General features: G+C 39.5%; 1 protein-coding gene across 1 annotated transcript; it reads left to right on the plus strand.

The window, feature by feature from the left end:
- The first annotated feature begins 788 nt into the window (after nucleotides 1-788).
- Nucleotides 789-1,337, plus strand: LOC130140129 (agamous-like MADS-box protein AGL62). The gene has a single exon (XM_056318713.1). It carries the CDS (start codon nucleotides 789-791, stop codon nucleotides 1,335-1,337), a length of 549 nt encoding a protein of 182 aa, XP_056174688.1.
- Nucleotides 1,338-13,193: the final 11,856 nt, after the last annotated feature.

Below are 13,193 nucleotides of genomic sequence, written 5' to 3' on the forward strand. Positions count from 1 at the left end.
CTTTATTAGTCTAATTATGAGTTAAGCATGTATCAAGACATGAAACACCATCTATAATCTCTTCTCCATAGAAGATACCAATCAAACTTGTCCATCCGTACTATCATATCTCGAGGGGAAATTCAGAGTAGTACTATCATGTGAATTTGTCGCAAAGAGATTATTTATCTAACTCCAACTCCGTCCTTGAAAGGATGTGGATGCCTCTCCTCGAGTCCGTTAATTGGTCGACCCCCACAAGCTCCGTTGAAGGCCCTCCATTTATAACTCACTTTGTTTTTATATTCTATTATAGAGTCCTATTGACGTATTTGGCCATAAAAAAAAATCCCAAACTAGAAGTATAAAGTAGTCCTTACAATTAGTCGTAATCTTCAAATCTTAATTTCCAAACTAAGATTTTTACGCAATTTGTGCTTCCAATGTAGCTTATGTTTTAAATGTCTTACTCAAAATACAAATTTCAATTTGTCTCTTCCATTATAAAATACTCATTCATAGAGATCATTTTTGAAAGGCAAATATGGTGAGAAATATGGAGTTGAGTCTTAAAATTGTGAAAACATATATTTTTGCACAAAGTGGAAAACCAGCCTATCCATTGAACAACTCTTACTTTTTCTGCAAAATATATTTTGGAAGGTGACAACTCGAAGAGATTATCCCAAAACATTGCATTCTAGATTTGGCATCACAATCTCCTTATATATAGGTGCGTTCTTTACATTGTCCTCACACTGAATTTGACATTACTATCATTACTAGATCATCTTGTACTGTCTTTAATCATGGCAGGAAGAAGGACAAGAGGTCGGAGAATTGAGATGAGACAAGTTGAAAATAAGGAAGATAAGCTCATTACGTTCTCTAAACGTAGATCTGGTATCTACAAAAAAGTAAGCGAGCTTGTAACCCTTTGTGGTTCGGAGGTGGGAGTAGCAATATTCTCTCCTACCGGAAAACCCTACTCTTTTGCTCATCCATCAGTTGACTCGATTGGAAATCGATTCCTCAACCGAAACCATCCGCAAAATGATGGTGCCCACACCTTGGTGGAGTCCTACCGTCGACTCCGAATTAATGAGCTCAATCAACAACACGAAGAGCTCGTTGATCAAGTCAAAGCTGACAGGGCGCAAGGTAAAATGCTGAAGCGAGTGACTGAAGGACGGTACGGTGAGGGGTGGTGGGAAGCTCCCATGGAAGAGCTCAGAGCTCAAGCAAATGAAGGCACGAATGTTGGAGCTTCGGCGGAATTTGCGGAGTTCGATAAGTCAAAGGAATCGCGGAGCTACATCGATCGAAGGAGAAAGTTCAAATCAGAGAAACAATACTAGTGGACAAGCTTGAATAACTGTAACGACTCTTCTTCATGTGTACTTATTTAGCCTTTTCAGTTGTTTATTACATTAAAAAGATGCTACGGATGATTTTACTACGTATTTGATGTACTGGAACATGATATTACTACTACAAATTTCCAGCCCAGACATGACAACAAGAATGGGAGATTTGTTTTCTTGAGTACTTGTTTTGTCATTTTGATTTGTGTTTATATATGATGAGAGATTATCGATAACATTACTACAAATTTCGCGTGTACCTTTAAGACAATTTCAGAGGCTGACTTACAAGCCAGAATAGACATGTATAGCATGTGCCAAGTTTCACATGTTAGCGAGTGCAATTCTTTAAAATTTGTCTCATCCACAGGTTTGAACGTTTGTTTTCTTGGAAAAACCTGGATACATCTGGATAAAATGCCGGATAAAAAATCTAGCCTAAGGGGTGGGATAAATCAGGATTGAATATAAAATTTAAACAATAATTAAATAATTCATATTTTATCTTTTAATGGAATGATAAAGTGACACATTGAATATTGCTTTGCCGGCACTGTCCGCTCGAGGACCACCACCAAAATTACCGATCATAGTCACTTCCTACCATCACATGATCACTATCGCCTCCGACCACGCTGGCCATCACCGTCGATAGCAATTGTGTTCCGACGAGTGAGGGTAAAAAGGGGTCTAAAGACGATTGTCATGCTGGATTTGTATAGACCATCCTTTCCACCCTAACAGTTGATAGTGGTTCTATAAAATCTCACATAGTATTGGAGCAAGCCGTCTTGAGTTCAAATCTTCCCAAGTCCCATTTGCCTCCCCAATTAAATGAGTCCACGCTTAGTACTAGGCAAAAAACACGAGATTAAATGTGACGGGGAGTGATAAAATATTTAAATATCAAACTTCACTTTCATCTAATAGCTTAAGCTTTTAGAACAATTAATAGTGGTCCACAAAATCTCACATCGCAACATTTCACGCATGAGTCACGAGCCGACGATTCACCTTATGGTCAATGAAGAATAGCCAGCACACCATCAGCTTCTTGGTGACCACGCTCTCAAGCGACCACGCTCTCAAGCATGGAGTTACACTTGCTATGCATCAAGAGCGTTGTAATGGCACTATGGTGTAGAACCTCCTTTGGCAGGCCCATCCCAAGACGCACACCTTCTCCACTTTTGCAATGGAGTCTACCCATACAACCCACATGAAGTGCCTCCCACTGTTCACAAGGCCATCCCAAAATTACATGAACTCGTGTCAGTTGAGAGACGTCATGCTCTCGAGGTCGACTTCCCAGAGACGTCGTTGAGAGGATTTGAGTCTCACGTACAAGAGGAACAAAGTCAGAGATGGGATTTTCAAAGATTTTTAAAGATTTTCAAATGATAAGGATTTTCAATCTTATCTTAGGTTATAGAATTTCGAAAATTTATAAAGATTTTGTTCAAAGATTTCAAATCATATCGTAGGTTGCGCAAAACATATGATCGGATATTTTTGTAATCCGGGGATATGTGGAGAATTTCAAATCCCCATTCGTCCTATCCTATCCCAATTTGAATCTGGACGAGCAAACACAGCCTTAAGTCATTTTTAGAGGCTAACTTACAAGTCAGAATAGACTTGTATAGCATGTGTCAAGTTTCAAACGTTAGTGAATGCAATTCTCCAAAATTTGTCTCATCCACAGGTTTTTTTTTTTGGTCGAAACAAGATCATTTCATTTCATCAAGATGAGCTTCAACACATACAAGATTCCAAAGGGTTTCGAAAGGGTTAAAGACCCAATTATAGAGCAAAGATTTGCACCTTTGAGTCTTAACAATTCAGTCTGCCACTTGATTTTCTTCCTTATTACAGTAGGCTAAAAGCACATTAGGTAAATGGGCTAGCAGAAGTTTGCATTTAGTAATAAGTTGAGTGGCTTCCCATGAAGAAATATCTAAGCCTAAAAGACAATTAACCAAAGTCAAGTTGTCAGATTGTAGCAGGTACTTCACTTTGTCTTCTTCCCTCTGTGCATGAAGTAGCTTCAGAGTTTCAAGGCAAGCAAGGATTTTGACATTGATAGCTGAACTTGCCCTCATCAATTTAGCGAATCCATCCACAATCTTCCCCGAGAAGTCACGGCAAATACCAGCTATGGAGCCTTCCGTTGAACCTGCAGTGTATGATCCGTTGATATTCCACTAGATAGTCTTTTTCTTCGGCGGTCGCCACAATTCGAGTGAGTGGCTATCTTTTGAGTTGGTATTCTTCTTCGGCTTAGTCCATCGGCAGATATTCTGGTACATGGCCATTGCAGAGCTCACTAGGTGCTGCAGATTTGGGGATTGACTTCGAAAAATGAAGTTGTTCCTCCATTTCCATATATATCAGAGAACCACCGCCATCAAATCAAAGGAAATTGAGGTACTTTTAAAATTTAGTAGCCACTCTTCAATTCTCATAAGTCCTTGACTGGAGATCTAAATATGCAGGGTTGGGTTCAACCACACCTGATTTGTCCATGGGCAAAGTAGGAATAAATGCTCGGTTGTCTCCACATGTTGGTTACATAGACTGCAGGTAGGTTCTTGAACAATACTCCTTTTAAACAAATTTTCCTTGGTAGGCAAAGCATTTTAGCATATTCCCCACAAGAAAAATATGATTTTTGGAATAGTTTTTGCCTGCTAAATCCTTGTCCATAGTTTTCGAGGGGTCTGATACAAGGTGGACGTTGAAGTTGCGATCTGTTTCTCAATTTCTCCCCTTAGTTTGTTGTACCTACTCTTAACTGTATAGGCACCTGATCTAGTGCTGTTCCAAACCAACTTATCCTCCATTAGTTGAAACCTCAGCGGAATTGAAAGGATTTCATTGGAGGTTTGTTCATCAAATAGAGCATGTAGGGTCTGTGTATTCCACGTTGAATATTGCTTTTGTATCATATCAGCTACCTTCTCTGGCTTTCCTCTGTTTGATGGTCCCCCTATCATTCCTCTGGGTAGCCATTTATCCTTTATAATTCTTATCTTTTCCCCATTTCCAACTGACCACATAACGGAGGGAAGAATAGCATCTCTGCCCATTAGGAGGCTTTGCCACCCCCAAAATGGCCGTGTCCCCTTACCAGCATGTTTGAAATTACAATGAGGGAAGTAGAGTCCTTTAAGTACCTAACTCCATAAAGATGTTGGGTTATGAATCAATCTTGAGGCTTGTCTCCCCAACATAGCCTTATTAAAAGTGATGAGGTCTCTAAAGTCCAGTCCTCGATTATCCTTTCTAAGTTTTAGCACATCCCATTTTCTCCAATGCAACTCTGATTTGCTTCCCCCATTTCTCCACAAAAAACAAAAATTTTCTGCTCAATAGCACGACAAATGGAGATAGGAACTTTAAAGATAGACATAGCGTACTGTGGGAGAACTTGAACCACTGCTTTAATGAGGATTTTTTTTCCTGCTTTGGATATCAACTTTTCTTTCCAGCTTTCTAGCTTCATATTGACTCTTGCCATAATCTACGCAAACATTTGCTTCTTTGACTCACCCCAATAAGAAGGAATTCCCAAATACTTGCCAGTTTTCTCTATAATCGACACCTGCATCTCCGCGGCCATATTCTGTCTCAATCTCTGTGTCCAATCTTTACTAACGAACAACCCAGATTTATTCAAATTAATGGCTTGACACGAGGCATAACAGTATTGATTCAAGATTGCAGCTACACTTTGGCACTCATTAATTGTTCCATACCAAAAAAAGATTGAGTCATCCGCACAAAGTAAGTGGGTCAAAGTTGGGCATGATCTATTTAATTGAATTCCTTTGATAATCCCATTCTCTAGTGCATTTTTCATCATAAAGGATAATGCATTCGCCACAATGATAAATAAATATGGAAAACGTGGGTCACCTTGGCAGAGACCTCTTGAGGGATGAAAATAGGGCAGTGGCTCTCCGTTCAACTTTACACTAAATGACACAGTTGTGATGCATTGCATAACCCATCTAACCCATTGAGCACTAAATCCCAATCTTAGCAAGCAAGCTTCCATAAAATCCCATTCTACTCTGTCATATGCCTTTTTCATATCAAGTTTAAGGACAGCCTGAAACTTCTTCTTTCTCTTTCTAATTTGGAGCTGATGTAGTACTTCCTGGACAATTAAAATATCATCTTGGATATGTCTTCCACTTACAAATGCACTCTGCTCCATCGAGATTAAGTCTGGCATCCATGGTTTCAGTCTATTCGCCAAGTCTTTTGAGATGATTTTATAAGCAAAGTTACATAAGCTGATAGGGCGGTATTGTTCCACCTTCTCCGGATTAGGGATCTTTGGGATAAGTGATATATGTGTTCTATTTAGCTCTAGGTTGAGAAACCCAGAGTTTAGAAAGCTCTATACTTCTTTGAACACCCTTTGCTTTAGATCTTCCCAGTGATGATGGTAGAACTTCCCATGTAGTCCATCAGGCCTCAGTGCTTTAGTGGCACCCAGTTGATGAGCAGCTTCTGTTACTTCCTTCATTGTCAGTTCTACAGTTAAGACTTAGTTTCTCCCACTAAGTTAGGAACAAACTCCATTATAGGTTCAAAATGTCAAGACCCCTCAGAACTGTACAAAGTTATGAAGAAATCCATTGTCTGCTGCTTTAATTAACCTAAGTCTCGGATCCAAACCCCTTTATGAGTTTCTCAACATTGAGATCTTGTTTTGTTGCCTTCTCTGTGTTGTAGTGGCATGAAAATATTTTGTATTTTTATCCCCCCCACTTTAGCTAGTTAATTTTCGATTGCAAACCTCAGTACATCTCCTCCTGTCTCCATATCTTCTTTATTTCCTTTTTTAGGTACCGCACTCTCTCTCCATCAATGAGGATTGTTTTGCTATTAGTAAGTTCATGAATTTCTTTCTTCATGGTCCTGATACCCTTTTTTGCATTTGAGAATTTCCTCCTGCTCCACTCTTGTAGAGCTATTGAAACTATTTGCAGACGTTTTCCTCATTTTCTAGTTCAGAGGAATGCCAACTATTTCTAACAATTTGCTCACATTCAGCATCTTCTAGCCAAAACATCTCAAATCTGAATTCTCTTTTCCTTCTCACTAGTTTAGGAAATAAAGATGGAAATATAGGACTATTGTCTGAACCAACTGCTGGGAGTGCAAATGCTTCAGCGTTGGGGAAGCTAACCCTCCAATCCATGGTACATAACACTTTATCAAGTTTCTCCTTAATGAAAACCTCTCCTTCCCTGTGATTAGACTATGTGAAAGCACAACCCTTACTCTCCATATCCATCAACGAGCAGGCATGTAGGAAGTCTCGAAAAGCATTGAGTCTATAGTTTTCGGTCATGCGCATCCCAACCTTCTCCTAATGATAAAGAATCTCATTGAAATCTCCAATGCAAGCCCAAGAGAGGTGGTTCATGAGACTAATGCCATGTAATTTGTCCCATAAGAAAACTCTCTCATTAAACTATGATGGTGCATGAACGAAGGTAAGTCACATCTTCTGTTTACTCTCCTCAATCACACACGCCACATCTACAAAAAATTCTAAATGTGACTCCACTTTTAAAGAAATTTGCTCGGTCAAAAAACAGCCATACCTCCAGCCATACCAACTGGATTTACTATGAAGCAACTATGAAATTACAGCTTTCTTTTTATTTGATGAAGCATTTGCTCTTGGTTTTTAGTTTCCATCAGAAACACCAAACTAGGCCTATCTTGAGCCATGAGGGCTCTAAGTTCTTGAACTATCAGTGGTGTGCCCAACTCCTGACGGTTCCAACATATAAGATTCACTTATAACCCGATAGCTTATTAGGGCTAGCCACCAAAGCCCATTCACATGCTTTTGCTACTACATGAATTGGAGTTTCCATCACATTTGACTTATTCACGGCATGTTGATTTGCCATCTTGGAATCGTAAGGGCCGTAACATCGTTGTTTTTCATTGGCCTGAAGCTTTGATCCCTTACTTTTCTTCTTTTGGCTCCCCTCTATAGACTAGTCCACGGCAGAGATTATGGACTTTTGTACTTGCACATGAGCTGGAATTAGAAGTGGTGCCAATGTAGATACATGGTCTTGCTGGTTTAGAGAGCTACCTTCCTCTACATATACACCTTTTCCCTTGTTCTATTTTGGGGTATTTTCCTGAATCTCCAACCTGCTAGTACCCTTGTCAAAAGGCACCAGTAGAGTATAGTAGACCGGAATTTCATGAATAAAATCTTCTTTTATTCTCTCTTCCTCCAACTCCCCATTAAATATCTTCAAATGTGAACTCCACTTTTTCTCTTTAGCCTTTGGCCAACTCCCAAAGCGACATTCATCTATCTTTCCCTCATCAAAGGCTACGTCTTCACAAAATTTGGCATAGTGTCCTATCTTTCCACAAGCATAACAGAAGTGAGGAAGCCTCTCATTCCTGAAATCTAACCAGAATTTCCTATCTCCATTATCGGTAAGAATTCCAGACTTCAGAGACTTAAATAACTTCAGAGTTACTCTCGCTTTCCCTGTATTCTAGGAACCAGGACCTTCAGAGATTACTCAAACCTCTGAGACTTGGCCACTAAACTTAGCTGCTTCATTCACTACTTCTTCATATAGCCATTCATATGCGAACCCATGGATTTGTACCCAAAACGAACAAAAGTTAAACTCATGTTCATGTGTTAGCATATTCGGTTCCCAGGGTTTGAGAATGAGAAGATGATTCGCAAAGGACCATGGACCATTTTCCAGCACTCTTCTCTTCTCTATTTCGGATTTGAACATTACGGCAAACATACCAGCATCCAAATCTTGAAAAGTGACAAAATTAAGACCTCCATTCCCTTTACATTGTATTTTGAAAGGCTTGAAAGTTGATATTTGGATTATTAAAGATTTTTCCAAATATGGTCAGATTACATTCTATCAATTTTTCTGGGGAAACTACCCCTTTCATAATAGCAATATCCAAATCTGACCATAATGTACCTAGGCTCTTACAAAGGGCAGCTATTCGAGTTTCTTAATCGTTAATTTTCTCCATTGCTGCTTTGTAGGGGAGTCGCACCATGGACAAAGTTACCACCAAGAAAGAAGCAGCGTCAACATCGAACACCAAGAACTGAAGAAAATCTCCATTGATGAGAACGAAGAATGCTGAAGCAGAATGGAAAAAAGAGGCAATTAGGGTTTAGTGGGAAAGTGGGTTTTGGGGTAGAAGCCGAATAGGGTTTGTACTCCTATCAGTAGGGAGAAAACAAAACTTTTCCATTTTGCTGAGAGACAGTCGATGTTTTTGGGATTTGAAGAGAAATGGGATTGACGGGAGCTACCACTGTGGGGGCAGAGAGAAAGCTCTCCTTCTCTCATCCACAGGTTTGAACGTTTGTTTTCTTGGAAAATTCTAACATACAGAGTCCCTTTTCTCAAGGACACGTCGCCTGCAACTCCTAGGATTTATTGTGCTTATTTAGTGTACATGATCCTATCCTTAGAAAACCATCATTTCGAATAAAAAAGGAAGCTTTATTTTGTTTTGCTTCTGAATCTTAGTATTAATCCACATCATATTTGTACTTGTGAATCATGTTTATCTTGGAATAAAACTATATTTTCTATTTAGTAATAAGGAACATTTTGATTTTGGGAAAAGTATTCAACTTCCATAATTTGCACCATAGATCTCGTGGTATTTGATAGGAAGAAGATGCCTGCTTCTTCTCTGAGTCGTTTATACCCACTTTTAATTGAGTATAATCCTGATTTTATTACTATTCAGACCAGCTTGTCTTCTACATTGGTAGACAGTAGGGAAATTGAAATCATTTGATTTATAATTTGTTCTTGAAATAAGTTCTGAATAATTTGTTCATACCAAGTGGAGTTACTCTTGTCAATTAATTCAGCAGCCATCTAAGGATCATTGTAGTTTGTATGTCCTCCAATCACTCCCATTTTCAGCCACTTATCCTCTCCAACTCTGATAGGTTGGCCATTACCCACTGACCATAACATAAAGAGCGAGATAGCCTCTCTGCCATTAATCAGCATTAGGAAAAAGATCCCCTTTAAGAGTTGACTCCAAAGTGTTTATTGTGGCTTTGTCATCCTCGACACTCGTTTACCCAACATAGCCCTATTAAAGGTGATCAAGTCTCAAAACCCTAGTCCACCATTGTCCTTTCTCATCTTATGCAGAACAAAACTTTTCCAGTGTACACCCTATTTCGGGTCATTGCTTTTGCACTAGAAAGAAGTATTCTTTTGTTATATGGCTTGACAAAGAGAGAGTGGTATTTTAAGATTGAAATTACATATTACAGTAGAGCTTGAACTACTTCTTTCAGTAAGATTTCCTTGCCTGCTGTTGATATCAACTTTTCTTTCTAGCCTTCCAATTTCGTGTTTACCTTAGTCAAGATCCAAGCAAACATCTATTTTTCAGATGTTCGCCAATCAGCTGGTAGGCCTAAAATATTTTTGTCTTTTCAACTTTAGGATTTCGCAATTCATTGACCATATTCCTTCTCAAGTTTCGAGGATAGGCAATACTGAAAAAATTCCTTAATTTGTTCATATTATTAGCCCGATCTGTAGCAAAACAATATTGATTTAAAACACCAGCTAGATTTTGACATTCTCTAACCATTCCATGAAGAAAAAAAATATGTAGTCATATGCAAACGGCAAGGGAGATAGAGTTGGGCAGTGTCTAGTTAAGTTAATTCCTTCTATGTTGGCATCTTCAGTTGCCTTCTTCACAAGAAAAGACAGTACATTATGAACAGGAATGAACATATTTGGGAAATAAGGTATCCTTATCTAATTCCTTTGGAGGGGTGAAATGTGGCAATGGTTCCTGACTCTTAAATTTTGCCTAATAATTTAGGATTTAAGTGCGTAGAAAATTAGGGATTAAGTTTTAATCCCTAAACTAAAATATTTTCATTAAATTACACGGCATATGGAAATTAGGTGCATTTGCATTAATAGGGTCTATTAAAACATATTTTCTTGTTTATTAAAAAAAATCAAAAAATTCAAGCCTGTTCGACCAGGTTCAAGTGAACCAGGTCCACCCGGCCCCTTTTTTGTTCCCTATTTCTTTTCCCCACGCGGACCGGCCCACTTTCCTTTCCCTTTGGCCCGGCCCGCGACTGTTCTTCTTCCCCAAAACACCATCCACGCGCTCTGGGGGAAGGACGCTCGTACGAGACAGAGGAGCAGAAGGCACAGCAGCAGGAAGTCGTCGTGCGGCATCGAAGGGGCAGATGTCAGGTATGTGTACAGCCCGTGGTCCCAAAGATAAAAGACGCACAGGTCAGGGATAAAGGGGAGAGAGACACTGAGAGAACCAAGGGGGAGAGAGGGCAGCTGACCGTGAGGGAAGGGGTCTAGGAAGAAGAGAGCGCTCCGATTCCTCCACCTGTGAGGATCACCGGCGAACCAGAGAAGACAGACGGGGGAAGCTTGAAGGGAGTTTTGGGGTGAGCGTGGAAAAACCGAGAGAGCCCGGGAGAGAAACCAGAGAGCAGGGGGTTCCTTCTTGTCTGTAGGAGGTCCCGAGGTGCCGCCGACGAGCCCCCGGCTACCACGTAGCTCTCGGCCAGCCAAGGAACCAGGTGGGCCTTCAATTGTTGTTCTGTTTCGGTCCCTCTCTCCTCTGTTTTTGGGGCGCCGAGCACACTGAATCCATTCGGTGATAGTCCGGCCTCGTTAATGGAAGATTATAGTTTTTTTTTATGCTCAAGGAGGTCACTCCAAGCTCTTTTAAACCGAAAAGAAGCCACGGATTTTGTCAAAGTTGGTCTTTTGCTTCGATTTTTTGGTCGCACACCACCCGTTTGATAAAACGCTTCAATGAAGCAGGATAGGTTTGGAAGGCCAACGTCCGTCGTCGGAGCTGGCGGCCCAAGCCAACGGCCGGCGGGCCGTTATCACTCCCGGTAAAGTAGGCGTGGGGAAGAACAACATGAAGAGGACGTCCCCAAGAAGACGTCCTGGGCAGAAGAAAACAAAAAGGGGAATAAAAATTAAAGAGAAAAACAAATATCAAAAAAAAGAAAAGAGGGATAATAATAGAAAAAAGGAAAATAGAAATAGAAAGAAATAAAAAGAAATAGATTGTTAGGGTGTAATCCGGACGGGTCGGAGCGCTGAATCAGACCGGGTCCCCCGCCCCCCGGTCCGGAGTCCTTTTTTTAGTAATTTATTAATTAATAAATATTAAAAACTGAAAAAAATTAAAAAATTTCGAAAAATAATAAAGAATTCAGAAAATTCCAAAAAATCCAGAAAATTAGGAAATGTTCAAAAATCAGTTTTTGGCTTAATTTCACTATACTTTAGTGTTAATTTCATTCTAGACTTAGTTTAAAAAATAGAAAATTGAGAAAATCTTTAAAAAATTTCCCAAAAATTGAACAAGCCATTAGGGCTTTACTTTTTGGCTTTTAATTACCTTTTCTTTTTTAGAGACAATGTTAGGTCGCTAGTTGTTTATTTTATTTATGATTATTTGGTTGCACACCTTTAATACATTGATTGTTATTTTCCATTTTTAGCATGGTTAGGTGGAACCTTAAGCTTTTTCGATAGACTGCCCGATGCGTTAGTTTGCGAATGTTCAAGTTTAGGTACCGAAAGGGAACTACTTAGATCGCTAGTGTAATCAAGTCCCCGATCTTCAGAATATCTGATTTTCGCGCATATTGAGACAACACTCTCACGTCTCGATGAGGGTTTCTAGCCAATCCTTGATTATGGCTAGTGGCGTCTCCAATTGAATGCTTAGTTTAGACAATTCTCGTCGCATGTGGTATGATGCTTGGGAGTGCCTCGGTCCTTGGATTAATAAACTATTTGGTTTATCCTTCAAACGAATCAATTAATGTTCATATCCATCGACAAATACCTTTAGAACTATACTTATACATCACTTTTCATTACCCCGATCGGGAACGGTAGGTCGCGACACCACTAAACTTCACTCTGCAGGATACCGTCATTACAAATTGCATGAACAAACTAGCTTCTAGGAAATCCCATTCGATCCTATCACGAGCTTTTCACATGTCTTGTTTAAGCACAGCCCAAAATTGTTTATTTCTTTTCTTAAGTCGCAGTCAATGTAGCACCTTTGGGACAATTGAAATATTATCTCAAATGTTATTTCCACTGACAAATGTACTCTGCTCCACTGTAACTAGTTGTGGTAGCCAAAATTTTAGGTGGTTTGGCAATACCATGGAAATGATCCCGTAATCAAAATTACTTAAGCTAATAGGGCAATACCGATCTAGTCTTTTAGCACTGGGGACTTTAGGGATAAGGGAGATCAAAGTTCTATTTAAAGAACACTTGATGTATTGGACATAATGGAATCAAAATTACATAATTACATTTAGAAATCATGTCTACACCATTCATACACTACATCATTTTTTGGGTTTTAGTTAACAGTTTACACAACACTTGATGTATAGGACATAATGGACCTTTTCGCTTGCTTAGTGCATCGAGTTTCTCTACCATTTTCCAGGAATTTATTTACAACTTTGATTTATTAAGTGTTAAATTTTTGTTTGCGCACCCACAACCTTGGGGCTCATCCAGAAGAGATGAAGAGTTTTGTTTCGGCCATTGGTCAGGGCTGCTGCAAGTTGGGTTACTGTCACATCTCGAAATCTACCGGGATAGAGGATAACACAACTGTCCTTCCATCCGATGGTCACAGCCTCAAACCACAACAAGAAACCCTCATCCTCCAATACCAAGACTCAAATTCACAATTAGTATTGCCAATTGATTTCACAAAACAAAACACATA

The sequence above is a fragment of the Syzygium oleosum genome, unplaced genomic scaffold, assembly GCF_021117445.2.
Source record: "Syzygium oleosum isolate NSW1041296 unplaced genomic scaffold, Sole_v2.1 Sole_v2.01, whole genome shotgun sequence".
NCBI classification, from domain to species: Eukaryota; Viridiplantae; Streptophyta; class Magnoliopsida; order Myrtales; family Myrtaceae; genus Syzygium; species Syzygium oleosum.